This window comes from Chelonia mydas, chromosome 1 (genome assembly GCF_015237465.2).
Source record: "Chelonia mydas isolate rCheMyd1 chromosome 1, rCheMyd1.pri.v2, whole genome shotgun sequence".
In the NCBI taxonomy this organism is placed as follows: Eukaryota; Metazoa; Chordata; order Testudines; family Cheloniidae; genus Chelonia; species Chelonia mydas.
In genome coordinates this window covers 105501539-105526189 of record NC_057849.1, presented here as the reverse complement: position 1 = coordinate 105526189, position 24651 = coordinate 105501539, and the positions used below count along the sequence as shown (strand labels likewise).

At 43.3% G+C, this 24651-nt stretch overlaps 1 protein-coding gene across 4 annotated transcripts in view; it reads right to left on the bottom strand.

Moving 5' to 3' along the window:
* Nucleotides 1–24651, bottom strand: part of MYO16 (myosin XVI) — a 579449-nt gene that overhangs the window by 147473 nt on the left and 407325 nt on the right. For all 4 annotated transcript variants that reach the window (XM_037896729.2, XM_037896722.2, XM_043535412.1 and 1 more), the window contains exon 21: nucleotides 10836–10908. In XM_037896729.2, coding sequence (XP_037752657.1) covers nucleotides 10836–10908 — 73 coding nt within the window. The remainder of the gene's footprint in view (nucleotides 1–10835; nucleotides 10909–24651) is intronic.

The following is a 24651-nucleotide window of genomic DNA, read 5'->3' as shown; positions in this document are numbered from 1 at the left end:
CTTGGACACGTTCCTTAACCTCTCTGTGCCTCTACTTTCCCATCAGTGACATGAAAGTTATGATACATACCATCCTTTGTAAAGCATTTGGAAGTCTGCAGATGAAAAGTGCTATTCAACAACTAAACACCATTGTTATTCCAGTCTATTGCCTGGATTAGTGGTGCAGGAGAAAGGAAGGGCTGTGGTACAATACATTTGTCCTAATCTCAGATTGTGGATGATGATTTCACCCTTCCCAACCTCTGTATAAAGCCCTGGTACTCAGGGGCGGCGAGTTATATGGGCCCGTGGTGCCCAGGCTCCAGGAATATTCAGGGCCCGGGGGACCGACTCCACCAATTTTAGGGGCCAGGTCTCTCCTCTGGCCCCACCTGCCGCCCCTGCGTGACTTCCCCAGAGCGTCTCCTGACCCCACCTGCCGCCCCCAGGTGATTTAAAAGGGCCCAGGCTGGGGACCCCTAGCTGCCGCTGCCACTAGCACCAGTGCAGCGGGACTAAGGCAGCTTCCTGCCCGGCCACTCCATGCCGCTCCTGGAAGCGGCCAGCAGGTCTCTGTGGCCCCTGAGCCACTGCCCAGAGGGGTGTGCGGGTCGTTTCGGGAGCTGGCACTGCCCGAGGTAAGTGCCGACAATCTGACCCCTTCCTACACCCCAACCCCCTGCCCCATCCCAAAGCCCATACCCCACACCCAAACTCCCTCCCAGAGCCTTAGGTGGAGGGTGAGGGGTGGGACTTGGACCCGTTCTGGGCACCACCAAAAATTATCCAAACCTGTCGCTAGTGCTGGTACTTGGACTTTAAACAGGTAATGTGAATCTTACTCTTGGAGCACCATGCCTGGTTCTTCTGAAGCTTTTTGGGCTTCTTGGCAACATTGTAGGAAACAAATATTTTGGGAAAATGGCATAAATAACAACAATAGATAACCTCAGCCACCCTCCCTCCCATTGCTTCTTAGCCCTGGTCTAGGGCTTTAGGTCAAATTTATCAGCGTTAAATCGATGTAAACCTGCACCCGTCCACACGATGAAGCCCTTTTTTTCGACTTAAAGGGCTCTTAAAATCGATTTTCTTACTCCACCCCTGACAAGTGGATTAGCGCTTAAATCGGCCTTGCCGGGTCGAATTTGGGGTACTGTGGACACAATTCGATGGTATTGGCCTCCGGGAGCTATCCCAGAGTGCTCCAATGTGACCGCTCTGGACAACACTCTTAACTCAGATGCACTGGCCAGGTAGACAGGAAAAAAACCGCGAACTTTTGAATCTCATTTCCTGTTTGGCCAGCGTGGCAGGCTGCAGGTGACCATGCAGAGCTCATCAGCAGAGGTGACCATGATGGAGTCCCAGAATCGCAAAAGAGCTCCAGCATGGACTGAACGGGAGGTACGGGATCTGATCGCTGTATGGGGAGAGGAATCCATGCTATCAGAACTCCGTTCCAGTTTTCAAAATGTCAAAACCTTTGTCAAAATCTCCCAGGGCATAAAGGACAGAGGCCATAACAGGGACCCGAAGCAGTGCTGCATGAAACTTAAGGAGCTGAGGCAAGCCTACCTGAAAACCAGAGAGGCGAACGGCCACTCCGGGTCAGAGCCCCAAACATGCCGCTTCTATGATGAGCTGCATGCCATTTTAGGGGGTTCAGTCACCACTACCCCAGCCGTGTTGTTTGACTCCTTCAATGGAGATGGAGGCAACACGGAAGCAGGTTTTGGGGACGTAGAAGATGATGATGAGGAGGAGGTTGTAGATAGCTCACAGCAAGCAAGTGGAGAAACCGGTTTTCCCGACAGCCAGGAACTGTTTCTCACCCTGGACCTGGAGCCAGTACCCCCTGAACCCACCCAAGGCTGCCTCCTGGACTCGGCAGGCGAAGAAGGGACCTCCGGTTAGTGTACCTTTTAAAATACTATACATGGTTTAAAAGCAAGCATGTGAAAGGATTAATTTGCCCTGGCATTCGCGGCTCTCCTGGATGTACTCCCAAAGCCTTTGCAAAAGGTTTCTGGGGAGGGCAGCCTTATTGCGTCCTCCATGGTAGAACACTTTACCACTCCAGGCCAGTAACACGTACTCGGGAATCATTGTACAACAAAGCATTGCAGTGTATGTTTGCTGGCGTTCAAACAACATCTGTTCTTTATCTCTCTGTGTTATCCTTAGGAGAGTGAGATATCATTCATGGTCACCTGGTTGAAATAGGGTGCTTTTCTTCAGGGGACACTCAGAGGTGCCCGTTCCTGCTGGGCTGTTTGCCTGTGGCTGAACAGAAATGTTCCCCGCTGTTAGCCACGGGGAGGGGGGAGGTTTGATCGGGTAGCCACGCGGTGGGGGGAGGCAAAATGCGACCTTGTAACGAAAGCACATGTGCTATGTATGTAATGTTAACAGCAAGGTTTACCCTGAAAGAGTGTAGCCACTGTTTTATAAAATGTGTCTTTTTAAATACCGCTGTCCCTTTTTTTTTCTCCACCAGCTGCATGTGTTTCAATGATCACAGGATCTTCTCCTTCCCAGAGGCTAGTGAAGATTAGAAAGAAAAAAAAACGCACTCGTGATGAAATGTTCTCCGAGCTCATGCTGTCCTCCCACACTGACAGAGCACAGACGAATGCGTGGAGGCAAATAATGTCAGAGTGCAGGAAAGCACAAAATGACCGGGAGGAGAGGTGGCGGGCTGAAGAGAGTAAGTGGCGGGCTGAAGAGAGTAAGTGGCGGGCTGAAGAGAGGGCTGAAGCTCAAATGTGGCGGCAGCATGATGAGAGGAGGCAGGATTCAATGCTGAGGCTGCTGGAGGATCAAACTAGTATGCTCCAGTGTATGGTTGAGCTGCAGCAAAGGCAGCTGGAGCACAGACTGCCACTACAGCCCCTGTGTAACCAACCGCCTTCCTCCCCAAGTTCCATAGCCTCCTCACCCAGACGCCCAAGAACGCGGTGGGGGGGCCTCTGGCCACCCAGCCACTCCACCACAGAGGATTGCCCAAAAAACAGAAGGCTGGCATTCAATAAATTTTAAAGTTGTAAAGTTTTAAAGTGCTGTGTGGCATTTACCTTCCCTCCTCCACCACCCCTCCTGGGCTACCTTGGTAGTCATCCCCCTATTTATGTGATGAATGAATAAAGAATGCATGAATGTGAAGCAACAATGACTTTATTGCCTCTGCAAGCGGTGATCGAAGGGAGGAGGAGAGGGTGGTTAGCTTATAGGGAAGTAGAGTGAACCAAGGGGTGGGGGGTTTCATCAAGGAGAAACAAACAGAACTTTCACACCGTAGCCTGGCCAGTCATGAAACTGGTTTTCAAAGCTTCTCTGATGTGTACCACACCCTTCTGTGCTCTTCTAACCGCCCTGGTGTCTGGCTGCGTGTAACCAGCAGCCAGGCGATTTGCCTCAACCTCCCACCCCGCCATAAACATCTCCCCCTTACTCTCACAGATATTGTGGAGCGCACAGCAAGCAGTAATAACAGTGGGAATATTGGTTTCGCTGAGGTCTAAGCGAGTCAGTAAACTGCGCCAGCGCACCTTTAAACGTCCAAATGCACATTCTACCACCAGTCTGCACTTGCTCAGCCTGTAGTTGAACAGCTCCTGAGTACTGTCCAGGCTGCCTATGTACGGCTTCATGAGCCATGGCATTAAGGGGTAGGCTGGGTCCCCAAGGATAACTATAGGCATTTCAACATCCCCAACAGTTATTTTCTGGTCTCGGAATAAAGTCCCTTCCTGCAGCTTTTGAAACAGACCAGAGTTCCTGAAGATGCGAGCGTCATGTACCTTTCCCGGCTATCCCACGCTGATGTTGGTGAAACATCCCTTGTGATCCACCAGTGCTTGCAGCACTATTGAAAAGTACCCCTTGCGGTTTATGTACTCGCCGGCTTGGTGCTCTGGTGCCAAGATAGGGATATGGGTTCCGTCTATGGCCCCACCACAGTTAGGGAATCCCACTGCAGCAAAGCCATCCACTATGACCTGCACATTTCCCAGGGTCACTACCCTTGATATCAGCAGATCTTTGATTGCGTGGGCTACTTGCATCACAGCAGCCCCCACAGTAGATTTGCCCACTCCAAATTGATTCCCAACTGACAGATAGCTGTCTGGCGTTGCACGCTTCCACAGGGCTATCGCCACTCGCTTCTCAACTGTGAGGGCTGCTCTCATCTTGGTATTCATGCACTTCAGGGCAGGGGAAAGCAAGTCACAAAGTTCCATGAAAGTGCCCTTACGCGAAAATATCGCAGCCACTGGGAATCGTCCCAGACCTGCAACACTATGCGGTCCCACCAGTCTGTGCTTGTTTCCCAAGCCCAGAATCGGCGTTCCACAGCATGAACCTGCCCCATTAGCACCATGATGCATGCATTTGCAGGGCCCATGCTTTGAGAGAAGTCTGTGTCCATGTCCTGGTCACTCATGTGACCGCGCTGACATTGCCTCCTTGCTCGGTATCACTCTGCCAGGTTCTGGTGCTGCATATACTGCTGGATAATGCGTGTGGTGTTTAATGTGCTCCTAATTGCCAAAGTGAGCTGAGCGGCCTCCATGCTTGCCTTGGTATGGCGTCCGCACAGAAAAAAGGCGTGGAACGATTGTCTGCCGTTGCTCTGATGGAGGGAGGGGCGACTGACGACATGGCTTACAGGGTTGGCTTACAGGGAATTAAAATCAACAAAGGGGGTGGCTTTACATCAATGAGTATTTCAGGCAGGACTTCACGGAGGCTTCCAATAAGAAATGGTGCACCTAAGTAATTGTTCTTATTGGAACAAGCAGGTTGGTCTGGCCTCTGATTGATACATGGCTAGATTTACCTCGCTGCACCTTCTCTGTGAGTGACTGCAGTGTGACCTAGAGGAATGAGTCCCCTAGACAGGGAGAGGGGGAAGCAAATGAGTACAAAACAAATCTGGTCTATTTCTTGTTTTGATCCACTCCATCTATCTTTTACATCTTTGGCTGGCAGCAGACGGTGCAGAAGGACTGCAAGCCATCCACACCTCATGGCTGCTCGGCAGAAGATGGTGCAGTAGGACTGCTAGCCATCCTCATCTCTTGCCTGCCTGGCAGAAGATGATACAGTAGGACTGCTAGCAATCTGTATCGCCTGCCTGCTCGCCATAAGATGGTTCAATAGGACTGACTGCAGGACTAAAGAGAATGACCTGGTCAAGTCACTTCTAATGTAGTCCCTGCACCGATGTCTGCCCAGGCGCTCCTGGCCGACGTGGCCAGGAGCACCTCGGACATGACGATGACGGCTACCAGTCCTACTGCACCGTCTGCTCCCACAAGGCAAGGGGTTGCTGCTGCTGTGTAGCAATGCAGTACCACGTCTGCCAGCACCCAGGAGACATACTGTGACGGTTACCTGAGCGGGCTCCCTGCTTGCCGTGGTATGGCGTCTGCACAGGTAACTCAAGAAAAAAAGCACGAAACAATTGTCTGCTGCTGCTTTCACGGAGGGAGGGAGGGAAGGGGGGCCTGACGATATGTACCCAGAACCACCCGCGACAATGTTTTAGCCCCATCAGGCATTGGGATCTCAACCCAGAATTCCAGTGGGCAGCGGAGACTGCGGGAACTGTGGGATAGCTACCCACAGTGCAACACTCCGGAAGTCAACGCTTGCCTCGGTACTGTGGAAGCACCCCGCCGAGTTAATGCACTTAATGCACTTAGAGCATTTTCTGTGGGGACACACACACTCGAATATATAAAACCGATTTCTAAAAACCCGACTTCTATAAATTCGACCTAATTTCGTAGTGTAGACATACCCTTAGAATCATTGGCTGTGTCTTCTCGATTGCACACTCTTTTGGGCAAGGAGAACTTTCTACTTATGTGCTTGTACAGCTTCTAGCACAGTTAGGCCTCACTCTTAACTGGGACTTTTGGGGGTAACAGGCATAATAAATGAGATAATATTAAACACCCCCAGGGCACAAGTGGATACCTCCAATATTTAGAGGGAGTAAAATGAAAACAGAACAGAACAAAACATAAAAGGACAAACTGTAGAAGTGAGGGAAAAATGAGAGTCACTTACCTTTCACCGAAAAGTGCTGCTACTGTTATTCCCAGACTACTGCTACCGACAGAGAGGGTCACATGACCATATAAGCTAAAAACATGCATCGGGACATTTTTAAAGGAGTTTTTAAGTTTATGGAGCAAATTATTCCATGATTCTCTTGATCTTATATTGCAAGGTAGCCTATCTCCCCTTGTTTTTTTCCTACAACACCCCCCCCAAGACGTTCTGGTTAAACTTGGATTATTGCTGTGCACATTGTAAGATGAGCTATTGCCAGCAGGAGAGTGAGTTTGTGTGTGTGGTTTTTGGAGGCGGGTGTGTGTGTCGGGGGCGGGGGTGAGAAAACCTGGATTAGTGCTGGAAATGACCCACCTTGATTATCATGCGCATTATAAAGAGAGGTTTCAAAGAGGGATGGGCTATTACCAGCAGGAGAGTGAGTTTGTATGTGTGTGTGTTGGGGGGGGGGGGGGTTGTGCTGGAAATGGCTCTACTTGATTATCACTTTAGATAAGCTGTTACCAACAGGAGAGTGGGGTGGGAGGAAGTTTTGTTTCATGGTCTCTGTGTGTATATAATGTCTTCTGCAGTTTCCACGATATGCTATGCATCCGATGAAGTGAGCTGTAGCTCACGAAAGCTCATGCTCAAATAAACTGGTTAGTCTCTAAGGTGCCACAAGTACTCCTTTTCTTTTTACGAATACAGACTAACACGGCTGTTACTCTGAAACCTATATTGGAAATGTAATTTCCAGTGAGCAGTAATGCTCTTAGCCTGTGTCTTCTCACATTATTAGTACACTATCAGTTTTTGAACTTGTGGTGCAATGGTTTTCTACTATCAACCTCTACTGCAGTTACTGTTAGTTATTTATGTGCTAACATTGTTCCAGAAAGAATGACTTGACCTACTATGGAGAAGATTTATGTGGTTTAAACTATTGATGCTAAACAAATACAAGTGAAACAGCATACCCAATACTGATTTTAACATTGAAGCTTTCTTCTTTTATGTGATCTGTAAAACTCATCTGCTAGTTAGTGCCCAGTCATAATCATCTTGCTTTCAGAAGTTATCAAGCCTGATGGAAATGGTAGAGTGGGAAGAGTGGTGGGAGGCCCAGTATTGGGTTTGCTTTTTGTTTTAGAATATTTCAGGGCTAAACCCCTCCAGGCCCCCTGAGGGAAGGGACAGTTAGCTAGTTGGCTGGAGTCCGCCTCAGTGAACACTGGAGACAGAGACTTCTTCCTCCTGGGGAGACCTCTGGTCATGTTGGGGTGCCTGAAAGGTTCACAAGGAGTGCTGCTCCAACCATGACCTTACCACAGGGATCGGCAACCTTTGGCATGTGGCCCATCAAGGAAAACCGCTGGCAGGCCGGGACGGTTTGTTTACCTGCAGCATCCGCAGATTTGGCCGATCACAGCATCCAGTGGCCACAGTTTGCCATTCCAGCCCAACAGGGGCTGTGGGAAGCGGCGGCCAGCACATCCCTTGGCCCACACTGCTTCCCCAGTTTGGCCTGGAACGCCAAACTGCAGCCGGTGGGAGCTATGATTGGCTGAACCCACGGACGCAGAAGATAAACAAAATGTCCCGGCCTGCCAGCAGATTTCCCTGACAGGCCGCATGCCAAAGGTTGCCGATCCCTGCACTACCACATTGGAAAATTCTAAAAGTAAGGGAAAATGGTTTGAAAACCCCTTTTTGCTAACCCTGAGAAATATAGTCCAAGGATGTTTGGAAATCAGAACTGTAGTTTCACTGCTTCTGCTGACTAGCTCTGCACGAAAGCATTTGCCTGAAACCAACACCATTTCCTGGATTCTGCAGGGACTGTAGCTTAGATACCCGAGAACTAAGAAACTGCTACCTGATTACAAGTATGAACGTCAACCAGGAGGAAGACAGGGTCTCCCTTCTTCTCTGGCACACTCTGAAAGTAGAAATAGCCCGATAAAGGCACAGCACAACTGTGTGTCCTTCAAGTTATGAATGTAGTGGAAGTAGTGACTTCTTTCCTCTGGCCCACAGAGTTAACGATGCATCCCAATCCTGGAACTAAACCAAAAGAAGATACTTTGTGGGATCAAGAAACTGGGAGAGTGGTGAAGTCTGATTTAAAAAATCCTAGTTTGAGGTAATTACAATAATTAATTTTTACCTGGATCTGAGTCTTCTTATGTGGGCTAAGATCCTAGAAGCTAATATTTAGAGGCATGATCAATAGCTGTTTTCCCACTTTTTCTCAGACCAGAGAAATAGCTGAGTTGACGAGGAGGCCAGAAATCATTTTCAGAACATTTTCCCTGATCTCAGAGAAGATGATCCTTTGAAGGCAAGTAACTAGCCTGCTACTGAATGGATCTGTAAATTGGATTGCATCTTGCTGTCATGGCCAGTGGCTCCAATCAGGATCAAGCCCCCATTGTACAATTAGATAGGAAGATCTGGTCATTGTCTTTTAATATAATTACTTTTATTGCTTACTGCTCTAATGTCTCGATTTTTATAGAAGAAGTTAGTATTTGCAGAAGTGTAAATTACTATGTAGCATAAAGAAGCTGGAGATTGATTCAAACAGCAATACTGTCACTGTATAATGCATAATTGGTTGTGAGCATATAACTGTAAGTGGATCACCAGCCAGGGTAGTCAAAACAAAGTCCAAACTCAGTTTCAATTCCACATCTCTTTTCTCAGAGCCAGTTTTAATAACAGACAGAAAATACATAAAGATTCAAAATAACACAAAACAGTGGGTAATAGACGCTTGCCCCACTTTCCACAAGCTGGATAAGTAGAGAACATACATTTCCCACTAGATAGTCTTTCCTAGCTACCCTCTAGGGCTCCTGCCCAGTCCACAGAGAGGGATTTCCCTCAGAGTATTTCTTCAACCCTCATCTTCCCAAGACCAACCCAGAAACCTTCCTTTTTTATACTCTCCAGCTGACCTGCCATCATGAGTCCTGTTTACACACTACAACTCCCAGCAGTCCCTGATCTTAAAGGATTCAAGAGCTGTAAAAGTCACATTGGGATGTGTGCCTGCATCCCAAGACCCAGTGCTCTCTTGCAATAATCATGTCTGACTAAGTGATTTGAACACTTAGTACAGTGAACAAGAGTAGGACAGTACCCCTTTAAAATAGTTTATGGCCTTTCAGTAGCAGTCACCATGGTGTTTGTTTAGAAGCTGTCAGTATCTATCCAGGGCAGCAGGGCATATGTAGCTTAGGCTTGCCTGGTGTGTATATTTAGGGAACACAATTATTTGGGTCCCTGTGTGCCAGTATGGTTCCTACATGTTATGTCTGTTGTATACAAAGCAAAACATACAACACCTAGAAATCACTACTTGGGTTGAAAAACCTACAAGGGGTTTTCAATTCTCATATGACTGAAGTGTGTGTATTATGTAGAAAAAGCAATAGATTGTAATATTTAGATATTATACATTAATATACAGGCTGTTTAATTAAGGTATCCCTGAAGTTTATTAGAATCTCTTTAAAATTCTGTCTCCTTTCAATTTTAATATCTCAAGTGTCCATTTGACTTGATACTATGGACTGTGCTTACAGATAAAGGTTAAGGACTAGATTCTGCCCAGCCCTTAAACAAGTGTGAAGTGGGTTGGGGAGATGGAAGGGAGTAAGAAGGACCACCTCTTCTTGTGCAGCCTGCACAAGGATTGGGGGGAGTTGTAATCTCTGCATTTAGAGAAGCTCAGGAACTGTTTCCTAATAACTCCCCAAGGCATACTGAGACCAAAGATGTCATCTTGAGGTTGGGGAAGGATGGGGAGTAGGTTGAGTCATGGTTCCACCATGCTGGTTAGCAGAGATTGCTGACCAGGGAGGCGAGGAGGAGAGTATGAACAGGTCAGAACCAAATTGGAGGGAATCAAAGAGAGCTGGAGAGAAAGTTGAGCCACCCATAAAATAAAGAATTTACTGGGGGGAAGAGAGCAACCTCTACATTTCCACTGATTTCACAGCATAATAAACCCTTTGGCTTTTCTTGCTACTGAAGTAACTTCCCTTCCTGCTACTTCTTTAATTTTCCTTTGCTGCTGCAGTACACAATGAACAACTGAACAATAACAAACATCTTCTTTCAGTTCTGCAGGCAGAGGTCATTATGGTTTGTAAAACATTCAGTTCTGAAAATCTTTGGATCCAACAAGTGATGCTAAAAGGTGAACACATAGTTGTATAATTTTAACAAAGTGTTTGATTTTAAATGGATTTTTAAGCATTCAGAATGCTAGATTAATTTATTTTCAATGGTTTTAATTCAGCTTTTTAAAAAGTCACGTGCTGTAATGCCATACAGAGGTGAATCTGCCAATAATAGCACTGAACATAATGTGATATTTTCATTCTATTCTTTATCCAAAGCGTCTGCAGACCTCTTGATCTTACTTCTAATCCAGTCTACTATCCTCCCACTCACTGACCTAGCTGAAGTATCAGTTCCATAAGCAAGAAACCAGACAACAATAAGTACTTCTCTGAAAATATTTTTTAAAGCAGATACTATTGTTCTCCCAAGTGATTATGTTAGATGTTTACTAGATTCTTTTAACTCTGCAAAGCCTGAATTTTAATTCAGAGCCACAATGGTAGAATGAGAAGAATTTATTTTAAGAGCAATTTTTCTCCTGTGTATGACATTGTTTTCAGTTGGGGCAAATGCTTGTTTTGGCTCAAAAAATAAAAGCAGATAAACAGCATTTATACTTGCAACCAATCCAGCAAAATAAAGCTTCTTACCTGTTCATATGTATTCTTTTGAAATTCCTCAAACCCAAAGATATCCAATATTCCAATTTCAAATACCTGGTCACTGAAACAATAAGATAGTACAGGTTACAGGTATTCAAGCAAATGGAACATTTATTGCTCCTGTCTATATAAGTCTTGTTCGAGGATGCAAGTACTCCACCCACTACAAGTTGGTATGGTGTACATAAACACTCCACATATATGATAAAGCTTTGTGACAAACTGCACTAACTTTAACTGTCTCATCAGCACCCTACCCCATGACCCATCTTGCACAGGGATTGTAAATATTCCAAAGCTCTAAGCAGTTTTAATAGCCACCATTTAAATATAGAATAAAATAAGTCCAAAAAATGTTTCACTTGTTTACACTAAGACCAACATTTTCAAACATTCAGGAGCCCATCTGAAAACTCAGATGTGAGATGGGCAGCTAGTGGGAATGGGTAGATGTTTGGATGCACTCAGTTGCCCAAGCATCTATTTTTCAGCGGGATTTTTCCAAAACATCTGTACCTATTTCCTGTGTGCTCAGTGCAGAGTGGAAATGCCAAATGGATACATATTAGCACAGGAAAATTCTCAACTTATAATGCTAATGGCACTTGGACATCTAGTGAGCTGTGTGAAACATCATTTTCAGCCACTGTTGGAGATTACCCAAACCTACAAGATTTTAGTCTGGTGCTAATGACAGTGCAGACTAGGAAGCTCAACTGCACAGATCTAGACATTGACAACACCATTATAAAAACAAACAAAAGAAACCCCCCAAAACCCTTGTGGACATACTGCCAGGCAAGCACCCACCAGCTGTATGTGGCAACGTAAAACAGAAGCTGTGGGCTCAGGGTGTAAACCAGGTAACAGTTAATAGGGGCAATGGCAGGATGTAAGAGTTGTGGTATGACGCCAGATCAAGCTACCAAACCCATAAACCCTGGTGCATACAGCTATCATACTCATAGCACAGGTGTGTTTTTGATTTTTATTGGTTGCATTTCCTGTCATCGGTCCCCTCTGAAGGAAGTGTGAACCATACACCGGGACCGGTCCAGATGGTAAGTTCACCATAATGTAGAATTCCTGAATAATTTAATGCTGGGTCTGCCTACCTATAGAGAAGCTCGTCTTTAACCCTTGGGCTCTTAGGTTTAGGAAGGCCTTTTAGGGTTTAGCATCTACACTGTATTTTAAAACCTGCAAATCTGCAAAAAAGCAGCAAATCTCAGAGCCCAGGTCTACAGACCTGGGCTTGTGAGTCTTATGCTCAGGCACTAAAAACAGCAGTGTAGCAGCTCAGGCTGGAGCTTGGGCTTTGAAACCAACCTTCCCTATGCTTCAGAGCCCAAGCCCAAATGTCTACCTAGCTGATTTTAGTGCCACAGAGTGAGCCCTGCAAGCCCAAGTTTACAGATCCAGGCTCTGACACTCACTGCTGTGGGTTTTAAAATGCAGCGTCGTCATACCCTTAGACACAAAGAGGCTTTACTGATGCCAATATTGTCCCTGATGGATCCTCGGAAAAGACACGAGCATTGATGCCAAGTGGCAGGGATGCCAAGTACTCTGGCTGGAGCAGAGGACATTATTGCTCCAGGTCAGCCTCCACAGCTTCCTTCATGTCATCACATCATAGAGGTACTGGATAGATTCAGGGGTAAGCCTGTATCTCTGTATGACCTATGGCTCAGGAGGGTCAAGGAAGGCCATCTGAGGATCATAGAGCCTGAGAGGAAGGAAAAGCCATCTCTGCTTAGAGCCTCGACCTCTTTTCTTCACTATCCTTTCCCTGAGTTACCTCAGAATGTATCCAGCTCAGTTAGTTGGGCTACTGCAGCCTCTTCCCACTCCCAGTTCCCCCAGTGAAAACTGTCACTCTAAACCCTGCTACATGTATCTCTAATCCTTTCACCTCCTGCACCCTGCCTCTCCTGTCCCCTAATCCTCACTATCCTCCTTTTTCCCGATGCCACTTGTGTACTCCTCAGTAAAACCTGTCTGTCTGTCTGAAATTTTTATTTGGGGATTCTTACACTGTGTGCTGTCTGTTTCAAAGGTGCACAGACTTCAGAGCAGCCAGTGAGGAGCTGATGTGTGAATATCTTCCTCCAGTTTGTGTACCCTGCCTTAATCTGCCCAGTTCAATTGCCCAAGCCACTGGGCATTCAGACAACTTTGAACATTCTTAGGGGTGGCTATTTTCACATATCAAAACATTTGAAAGTGTGGGTCTTAGGTAGGACACAGCAGGCTACCTCCACCATTCAACAGCTGTCCCTCTTACTTGAGCTTTGTTTCCATGATCAGCATTTGGGCTTTAGCAGAACAGACATCACATAAAGCTACTTGTCAGCAGTGCATATCATCCCCATTAATCAAATATATATATTAGCTAGTTAAGCCAAAAAAATAAAGTATAAAATACTAAATCCTCAATTGGCGTAGTTCCACTGAAGTCAATTCAGCAGCATCCATTCACACCAGGGGAGGATCTGGCCCTAAATTTCAAAACAGCACCTCCTTACTTCAACCCACTCCCCAAAAAACCTTACATTCAATAAAACAGCAGAATTATCAACCTCCTTGCTAACATTCTGAGCCTTCCTCAGAGATAGGCAAAGCATTTTTAAAAGCCTTCCTCAGATGTCATACCCCAAAAGTTCCCATTCATTTCTGAGGAGGAGTAGTTCAATACTAGCATTAACTCTGCTGATCATTGCAAGACTGACTGTATTCTCAAATGACAGAGCAGAGAGATGCATAATAAATCTAGACCAGACTGACTTTGCTGGGTGGGAGAAGTTATCATGAGATCGATTAGCATATGAGGAAATTTCTTCACCAAGAAACAGAGAAATATCACTGGCTACATTTCTAATAATGCAACCCATTTTAATTTTTTGCTTTAAAAATGTAAGCTTCAGTCTCATGTACTCATGATTCAAGTCTCCATTTGAGCAGAGATACACCAGCCTTGTACTCTCTGCATTTTCAAGAGGAACAGATGAATCATTCCTAATTTTTATACTTTGCATTTATTCACAAGTTATAATAGCAAACAGCATGGGTCTACATTAAACCCAGGGAGAGTTACACACACCTGATAGAGGGCAGAATTTGGACCACAGTCATTTTCAAAAGGAACATCTACCATCTTCCTTGAAAATACTGTCTATTCTCTTAAATACTTAGCATATTATCGTTTTAGTAAACACATTTGAAAGTTGGATGAACACCAGAATGCCTTTGTTATTTCTGGATTGTCAAACATCCTTTGATTTACCTTTATAGTATTTGCAAAAAGATGGGTTCTCCCATGCCTTTCCCTCAGTTAACCTACATACAATATTGTTCAAAATATATCCTATTTCTAGGGTTTTCAACAATGGAATCCTACAGACAACTATATGTAATAAACACAAGGATCACCACAACTACCTTCACAGATTCAGTAACCACTCCAAACAATAAATCTGTTGTCTACAGCCAGGCGCTTAGATACCACAGAATATACTCCGAGGAGAAAGTCTGGGATATACACCCCAACACATTTAAAACCACCTTCCCTTAACAAAGAGACTTCACCAGAGAAGTAGATCACATCACGGAATAAGCCAAATACCCCGAGAGAAAGTGCTTCAATACAAGAAAAAAAAAAAAAAACACTGACCACACACCTCTAGTTGTCACCTACCTCCCTACACAGGAACCCATGTGGGCTATCATTAAACAATTACATCCTCTATTAAATGGGGACCACATCCTGAAAGAAATCTTTTCCAAACCCCCTTTTCTGGCCTTCAAATAACCCCCAATCTTGCCAAGCTTATCATCAGAAGCAACACAACTTCACAACAGACCAGAACACACAACTCAAAGTAGCACCAGACCCTGCCAGAACAACAGATGCAAAACTTGTAGATATATCTCCACTGCTGCAATGATCAATACCCCCGACAACACACCTTTCAAAATCTATGGGTCCTATGCAAGACTATCAAAACATGTGGTAGACATCATCCAGTGCACTAACTGCCCCAAGAACAGTTATGTAGATGAAATGAAACAATCACTACACTCATGAATGAACTCACGTAGAAAAATGATAAAGCCAAAAATACCATATCATCTGTAGGTGAACACTTTTCAGAAAACAATCACTCCATATCTAATCTCTTGGTCCTTGTCCTCAAAAGGAAACCTGCACAATATCTTCAAAAGACAAGTCTGAGAGTTTAAAATCATGGACTCAAAAAGACACTGGATTTATGGCTCATTACAACAACCTTTAACCCTCCTTTCTCCTCTGACTGCAGAGGTGTCAGCAGCTCACTTCACCTTGAATAGTATCTTGCAACATGTGTTAACTCCTTGTGCTTAACAATTTGTTCCGCCTTGTAGTTAGCTGTGACACTCTTAAGTATCTTTCCCAGACCTGAAGAAAAGCTTTGTATAAGATCAAAACCTTCTTTCTTTCACCGATAGAAGTTGGTCTAATAAAAGATGTACCTCACACACCCTGCCTCTATAAATTTCAAGACAGATAAAGTAGATAAAATAATTCTTCACCTCTCCCAGAAAGCCTAATACCTTTCCATGTAACTTCCTCTCAGAGCAATATCTGGGGGCATGCTTTCCTTGTTTCACCCCTGTGTAACCCTCTCCTCAAGGCTCCCTCTCCTAAAGTCCTATGTTAATACTATTAGACAGAGCCTTGTCACTGCCTGTGAGATTTTCCTTCTGATGAATAAGAGAGTTCCATGACTTCCTTAACCCCAGCAGGGTAGTAGGTCCCTACAACAACTGGCCATAGTAATGATCAACATATCCCCATCTGAGGCATCCTATCCAAGGACCATTGCTGTACCTCATCTCCAGAAATCCCCAAGGACAAATGGGGTCTGCTGTCTTGAGCAGCACAGTTTTAACTAAATCATCTTGCACTTATATTTGGACACACCTGAAACCACTAAGCCTTATCCCAATCCAGCTTCTAGCCTGACTGGCACAGAAGATCTTCAGAGGATAGAGCTGGCCAGAAAATAATAATTTTGTTTCACAAAAAAATTTGATGTTGTGAAAGTAGTCTTAGCCCCAATGTGGAAACTGTTTCTTCCACATCCCAGAAGCATGCCCTAACCATTGGGATACTGGCTATTTTTGACAAAAAAAAAAAAAAAAAGTCCAAACTGACACATTTCCATGAAACAAGTTGACAGAAAAAAAGTTTTGTCAAAATAATTTGATCAGCTCCACTTCAGATTCCTGGCCCTTGTGTCCTCAGTGAGGTCATCTCTCTCTCTCTCCACACCCGTATGCAGTGCAGTCACACTACATAAATCGGACTAGATTTTTTTCCCTTTTAATAAGAGCCACCTAGTCTGGCTACAAGAGGCTACATCAGAATAACTGCATCCCCACACTGGTCCTTAAGCCTGTCTTCCTGTCATCATAGTGTAGAGCTGGAACAATGGATTTGATTAAGAAATCCAGTAATTATCTTTGTTAACTTTTTGCCCATTTTCGTTAACTTAAATTTCAACAGATAATGTAATATACTAATTAAAATAATATTTTATAGTTGGCTATAAATTACTTCACTACATTATGTGTGTGGGTCCTTACCCCACTCTAAGACTTTTCCCTCCAAGGAGAGGGTTGGGACATATTTTTCTTGCTTAGCTGTCAATCATACTAATTCCAGCAAAATTACTTTTCTTAAATTAATCATAACAGAGATTTCCACAGCAAAATAGAAGGATCTGTTCTCTCATGTTTACAAATCAAGGGGAAATGCCACCAGAAATCTAAAGGGATACATATTAAAAAGGAAGAATTTTCTTTCTCAGTAGTCCTTATTTTACTTTACTTTTTTAGGATTGCGCAACAATATTGACACTTAGACAATGTAAATATTGAGCCTTTCAAACTTAATGAGAAGTAAAACCAATATCACAAAATAGGAATATTGGCTATAGAGACTTCTTTCTTTCAATAAGCAAAGTGCGTGCTTCTATATTACCAGGCCATGTTTAATGAAGGTAAGAAAGCAGTGCTTGTATTTGGATTCTGGATGGATTTGAAATTCAGTTACAATGTATTAACTATGCTTTTTGGACAATAGTAACTGATTATTTATTACTATTGTGATTGAAATATTTTTTCAGGCTTCACACACTTCATAGAATATGAGCCAATATTGGAAGAATTTTTGCAACTCCCCGATTACCCTGTAACTTTGGAATTGATTAAAATATGACACAGATGTGAACCACTGTGAATTGTGAATTTCAATTTGAGGTTTCAATTTACAAAACAATACCTCAACTATAATGCTTTGAAACATCCCCAGTTTTGCCTTTTTCCAGAATGAGTTCTCTGTAATTTTTTCCCAGTTAGACTAGCAACACCTTTTGTCCTTGAGGCTGAATAGCTACATTAAAAATAAACCACATAAAAACAGTTGCCAACTCCTAAGAGCAACTCATAGATACCAGGCTTTCTGAGTGATATTGTCATGGCAGATGTCGTATCAGTGATCATGAGGTGCAGTTGACCCATTTGCAATTCCTGGGAGAGATGGACAGAATTCTCTTACAATGGTTCTGCACACTCATCTCAGAGCAGTCTTACAGGTCAATACTGAGTAACTACTCTTCTGCTCCCGAAGGTTTTCAGCTATGGAAATCTGTAAAGTTCAGTTATATCATCCCTTTGGTTCAATATCTATGTAAAGCGATGAGGTGCGACTGTGAGGTGGTATGGCTTAACATGTCATCACTATGATGGCATTCAGCTTTACATCTCCTTTTCATCTGACCCAGACACAGTCCTCTCCCTGCTCCTCCAACATCTGGCAGTGACCAGGATGAAAGCAAGCTGGTTTAAGTTTGATCTGGATAAAGTAGAAGTGATACTGATTAACAAGGGGAAGTGCTATGAGGATTTGATACAGTATATAACCTCTCTAACTGAGGCCTAGTGTAGGCCTATATTCCTACACATCCAATGACAGAAGAGCAGTTCACCTTTGCCTACAACAATTATTAAAACATAAAAGTAAAGGTTGATGGGACTGACTTAGTGGGTCTCTAATTCTCTTGATTATTCCTCTGAGGCACTGTGGAGGCACTGACTTTTCTGTTTCCCCACTCCTCTGAGGCCTCACTGGTATATGCAGATTGGACATGAGGAGTGGGGGAGGAGGAAAGAATCACAGACTCAACATCTGATGCTGCAGGTCCGTGCATGACTAGTACTGGGTGGTGAAGATTTTCTTCAACCACAGTATCCAGGTTGATTCAAAACCTTTCACAGTTCACTCAGTGCTAGGAAGCGCTAACTTTTCCATCTCTTGAAAGGCTAGATTTGTTCTACAGTTTAAAAATCTGTTTTTGTCTTTTATGAGTAAGTACAAAAAACCCAACAACAATGCATCCTGGGCCAAAGCTCAAAAAATGACATTATGCCCCATACTGCATTAGGGATTTTTATGTTCTAAATCATGTGGGGGAATGTTGCTTCATGCTGTGGGTTCGTGTTTTCAGTTGAAGAGTCCCCCTATGATCCCCTCCTATTGCTGAGCTCAGTGACAGATGAACAGAAATTTTTGTCAAGAAGGGAAAAAATCCTACTGATTTCTTCTCCAAGGCTGATAGCTATATACCTCAAAACTATCTTGCATGTGATCTTATTAGAACTCAAATGATGCATAATGCATGGAAAGGAATTTTGTGAATGAGATTTCCAGTATTTTCCTTGTGTCAAAACAAATGTTGCCACTGCTATATTCTGTCAATATTTGAAAAGATTTTACTATGGATAAAAAATTACACTGTTGAAAGATGCAAAATATGGTTTCAGAAATATTCAGAAGATGACATTTGAAAGGGAAATTGCCTATGGCTGACTTGACACCATGGATACAAAGCCATAATCAAAAGCTAACCTCATTTGCTAGTCTGCAGTGCCTCAAATATTTTGGCATTAGCCACATCTCCAGGTCATGAAACAGGGAAACTTTTTCTTTTGCTAACAAATTACTATGAACATAGTACCTGCTACTTTGTAAGGGGCATAGGTAGCAAGGTCAGACAAAAAACTAGGTTTTCCAAACCAAACATATTCAATTCAATATTTTTTTCATCAGTTAGAAAAGATAAACATTTCCTGAGCCTCTTTAGGCATTGCTAGTATCTGTGAACAGGCTCTCTTTCAGCTATGAGTCAGGACTTCCTGATATGTCACATTAATACATTGTATATTGGTACTAATGTCAGACGCTCTAGACTTGACACTGCCAAAGGGTAATCAAATAATTGAAATTGCAGCAGTCAATGATATTTGTTTAAGGCTCTATTATCCAAGGCTCACAATCAGCAAGTTTGTTAGCAATACAATAAATCTTAGCAATACAAGGTCTTAAAAAACCCTCATGCATATGGTTTGTAAAATACAGTAGCTAGAACAGAAGCATCTAATATACCTGAAACTAAAAAAGTTAATAAATATTATTTTTAACAATGATGAGCATTAACAAGCATTTGGAGTTATTTTTCTCTCGATACATTTTAGAACTCTAATCACACAAGATTAGTTTTCTGTCATAGTGCCCTCCTTAAAAACAATATCATACAGGACAGACAAAGCTGTGAACATGAAAGTACCTTGTAACCAGCCTACATTTGTATTAATGGTTATAATTATGCTGGTTAATATAAAAATGGTGCTTTAGTTAGACAAAATTGTGAGTCACTATGAATGAACAAGTTCAATTTTCCGGAAGGTGAATAATAACTCTATCATTTCATTGTCATTAAAACTGCTGCTGTACATTGATTTAACGGGCATTATCCATTCATGTGTTTGTCAGATTCTGGCAAGGCTTTTATCCATTTTGCACCTAGATAGTATGTTCTTGCATCTGCTCAGTAAACTTTTTTCCCCTTAGATCTAATGGCAATCACCCTTTTGCTTCACCTGTAAACCAGCCATTAGCTGTTTCATTGTAAATGAAAAAAATCAATATTAATGATCAAATTCTAGTAATTCCACAAAGAAAGTGAAGCCCAGGATTTTTTTAGTAATGCACTTTGATTTTCAATATATTGAGTCAGATGTTTCTAGCACGTTAGCATCTAATTTTATTGTTCTATAAAGTCTTGTTAAAAGAACTTTGTAACGCACTTTGGGCCAAGTCTTATTCCAAAGCACACTGTTGCAATCCCACTGATTGCCCCGGTGTAAATAAGTAAAATTTGATCCATAAACTGCAGATGTATGTGATAAATTGCATTTATTCTATCTCTTTGATTACTTCGCCTGCACTCTGCCCAGCTCCACCAAGACAACTGCTAAGATTCCAAACCTCTGAGCATCTTCAAACAGCTGCCATATTATAGTCTGGATAGGTAGCACTGTCTTTCATTAAGATTGCCTGACTATTAGAAACAACTTGACAAATATATCCTCCCCACCAAAATGTAGAACTCTCCCCAAGCATACTCAGTTACAACTGGATGAAGTATAGGATGAGTCCTGTACAAGTGACAGTTTAAGGTCTAATATCTTAAGATTGTGTAAGGGCTAGAAAAAAGAGCCACTGGGCATGAAAGACACCAGCTCCTAGCTTTAATAGGTCCTGAAATATCAAACCTTAAAATCACAGATTATGATGTATAAAAAAAAGCTATTTCCAATAATTTTAGAGGTTTTTAAAATGTGTTGTATGTTTTTCTCTCCCTGCAAAGCCTTAATAATTGGACTCATGGTAACGAAGGCTGTCTACACTACAAGTTAAGGGTGTGTGATGGAATACACACCTGTGTTCACACCCTACACACTATTATAATAATCTTTGTCCAAAGTATGCCTTGTGAGGTACCATTTGAAAACTCAATTTGTTAATAAAATGTGAGGCAACACTGTACGTGAAGTTATAAGATTCCCCTGTATGCTTTTAAAAAAATAGTAAGACTCATGTAGTACCATACTGGTCAAACAGACCTGTCTTGAACAAAGGAGTGTATGTTTGCCTTAATTGGCATTTAAGCTGTAAACAGAGTCACCAAGCAGGAGGGGATAACAAAGGATTTTCAAACAGGACGAAAAATCAGCAGGGAATATCCTGCCACACTGACTTTGTCTCCTGGTTCTCAGCTGGAAATGTTTTTCAAGAGAGGGACTGAAACCATAAAAAGGAGGGACAAACTGCCCCTAGGTATTCCTGTCTCTCTCCCCCTGTCCACCTCATTCTCCATACCTGAGAAGACAAAAGCAAACAGCTGTTGGACCCTTGAGGAAGGGTCCTGAGCCGAAAGCTTGGGCAGTAAACTGCTGGAGCATGTGGTGAGAAAGTTTGTTTTGCAACTAAGATAGTTTCTTAAATAGATATTAGTGAGCATTGTTTCTTTATTTTTCTTGTAACCATTTCTGACTTTTATGCCTCATTACTTGTACTCACTTAATATCTGTTTCTTTGTAGTTAATAAACTTGATTTACTGTGTTATCTAATCCGGTGTGTTTAAACTGAAGTGTCTGGGTAATTATTTAAGGTAATAAAATGGCATATTATTCCCCTAAAGAAGTAACAAATTTAATATATTTGTACTGTCCAGGAGAGGGCTGGGCAGTACAGGTCATATATTTCTGGGGGAAGATCCAGGACTGGGAATGGGCTGGGGTCACCCTGCAGTATAACTAAGGCTGGCGGCAGCCAGGGTATAGCTGGCAGGCTGCAGTTACGTGAAGACTCTTAGGATGTGACCTGCATGCTGGCAGGCTCTTTGCAAGCGGCCCAGCTGGGCGCTACTACAGAAGAGCATGGTAAGGCACCCAAGGTTGCAAGGGTGGCGCAATCCCCCACTAGTCTGGATTGTGCCGCGGTATGTCAGAGGTGTCATTCCCCTGCTTGTGTACACATATTGGTACACATACCAGCTGAGCCATGCCAAATACAAACCCATCTGCAACTGGGGGATATGTACTCAGCACAACTCAACTGTGCCTCTACTGCGCTACCCGCGGGACCATGGCTACACTGATATTTATATCTGAGCTAGTTCAACAAGAGCTAGTGCAAGTATTACATCCCAGCTCATAGTGTAGGCATAGCATGGGCCCAATTCATCTCTGTGCCAGAGCTGAGCTGTCCCAAGAAGCTCAGAGAGGAGGAAAGGGCAAAATATAGCTCTGTGCCACATTGTGCCTCCCTCATCATGAACAGACCAAAGACAACTTCTGGCACAGATTAGAGCAATCTGAAGTTGCTCTAACTTGAGCCCGGTTGCATGTGGCTCTAAGGGACTGGTCCAGTAGAAGCATCCCAGGCGAAGTCACCTTCCACCTTGGAATGCTTCCAGTACATCCCCTGCACTGGCATAGAGCTGGGTATGCAGCTCTACTCTAGCCAGGGAAGCCCTTTATATTGGGGGAATTCCCTGATGCCCAGCTCTGGTAGCTTTAAAGCCCTTTTATGATATTAAATCTGTATGAAAGAGATGCAGAGCAATTTTGGCTCAGTGGCTTTACAAATGGATGGATATTTTAAAAAACAAAACCAATATTTCTAAAATAGTATTTCTGCTAAAGTATGTGGGCCGGGCAGCCTGTCGGACTGTGGTATAAAGGGATTATTGGCACTTGTTAAAGACGACTCACAGAACTCATTTGTGGTTCACCACTTGTGAAGAATGCCAAACCGGCGTGTATTTGGTAAACATGAAAAAGCCGGTATTTATCAGTGTGCATGTCACATTTTGAATCTTAGTTAAGACACATACATATTACAGGGAATTATTACATATTACAGGGAATTAAAGGGAAGAAGGAGGATCCTGGGAACTACAGGCCAGTCAGCCTCACCTCAGTCCCTGGAAAAATCATGGAGCAGGTCCTCAAAGAATCAATCCTGAAGCACTTAGAGGAGAGGAAAGGGATCAGGAACAGTCAGCATGGATTCACCAAGGGAAGGTCATGCCTGACTAATCTAATCGCCTTTTATGATGAGATTACTGATTCTGTGGATGAAGGGAAAGCAGTGGATGTATTGTTTCTTGACTTTAGCAAAGCTTTTGACACGGTCTCCCACAGCATTCTTGTCAGCAAGTTAAGGAAGTATGGGCTGGATGAATGCACTATAAGGTGGGTAGAAAGCTGGCTAGATTGTCGGGCTCAACGGGTAGTGATCAATGGCTCCATGTCTAGTTGGCAGCCGGTGTCAAGTGGAGTGCCCCAGGGGTCGGTCCTGGGGCCCGTTTTGTTCAATATCTTCATAAATGATCTGGAGGATGGTGTGGATTGCACTCTCAGCAAATTTGCGGATGATACTAAACTGGGAGGAGTGGTAGATACGCTGGAGGGGAGGGATAAGATACAGAAGGACCTAGACAAATTGGAGGATTGGGCCAAAAGAAATCTGATGAGGTTCAGTAAGGATAAGTGCAGGGTCCTGCACTTAGGATGGAAGAATCCAATGCACCGCTACAGACTAGGGATCGAATGGCTAGGCAGCAGTTCTGCGGAAAAGGACCTAGGGTGACAGTGGACGAGAAGCTGGATATGAGTCAGCAGTGTGCCGTTGTTGCCAAGAAGGCCAATGGCATTTTGGGATGTATAAGTAGGGGCATAGCGAGCAGATCGAGGACGTGATCGTTCCCCTCTATTCGACACTGGTGAGGCCTCATCTGGAGTACTGTGTCCAGTTTTGGGCCCCACACTACAAGAAGGATGTGGATAAATTGGAAAGAGTCCAGCGAAGGGCAACAAAAATGATTAGGGGTCTAGAGCACATGACTTATGAGGAGAGGCTGAGGGAGCTGGGATTGTTTAGTCTGCAGAAGAGAAGAATGAGGGGGGATTTGATAGCTGCTTTCAACTACCTGAAAGGGGGTTCCAAAGAGGATGGCTCTAGACTGTTCTCAATGGTAGCAGATGACAGAACGAGGAGTAATGGTCTCAAGTTGCAATGGGGGAGGTTTAGATTGGATATTAGGAAAAACTTTTTCACTAAGAGGGTGGTGAAACACTGGAATGCGTTACCTAGGGAGGTGGTAGAATCTCCTTCCTTAGAGGTTTTTAAGGTCAGGCTTGACAAAGCCCTGGCTGGGATGATTTAACTGGGACTTGGTCCTGCTTTGAGCAGGGGGTTGGACTAGATGACCTTCTGGGGTCCCTTCCAACCCTGATATTCTATGATTCTATGATTCTATGATACAGTATAATTAGACTTCTTGTTTTAGTTTTCTGTCTGAATTCTGCTGAGATTTATTTTTAAGTTTTTTTTTGTTTCTGAATGGCTCCATTAATGCATTTTAATAGGCATTCATGTTTTCCAAGAAACCATGTCAGATGTAATTTGTTTGAGTTTAGCAGATGATTACCTACAGACATGTAGAAAATACTCCTAAGGTTTCATTCAAAGAGAAGTGACATTTAAACATGTATTTGAAGGGTTTTGAGCTGAATTTTGTTTTTAATAACCTGCTCAACGTCATGAGATATTGAGAAGAATAATAAGTGAGCTTTGCATCAACTAAATGCCAACCAGACCACTACTTGTTAAATATCTTATCTGATGCCATAATGCCAACTTTTAAAATATTAGTAGTAACAAACACCATTATAGAAGAATATACAGACTAACACCAATAATTTACATGAAAAAAATAACATGCCTACTAACATAAAGCAGTGTCATATCAGAGCTGACCAACTTTGGACTCAGCTTAGAGCAGTTACAGATTTGGTTTCTATGCAGTTAACTATCTAGATACATAAATATTAGACACTGACTGGTGTAGA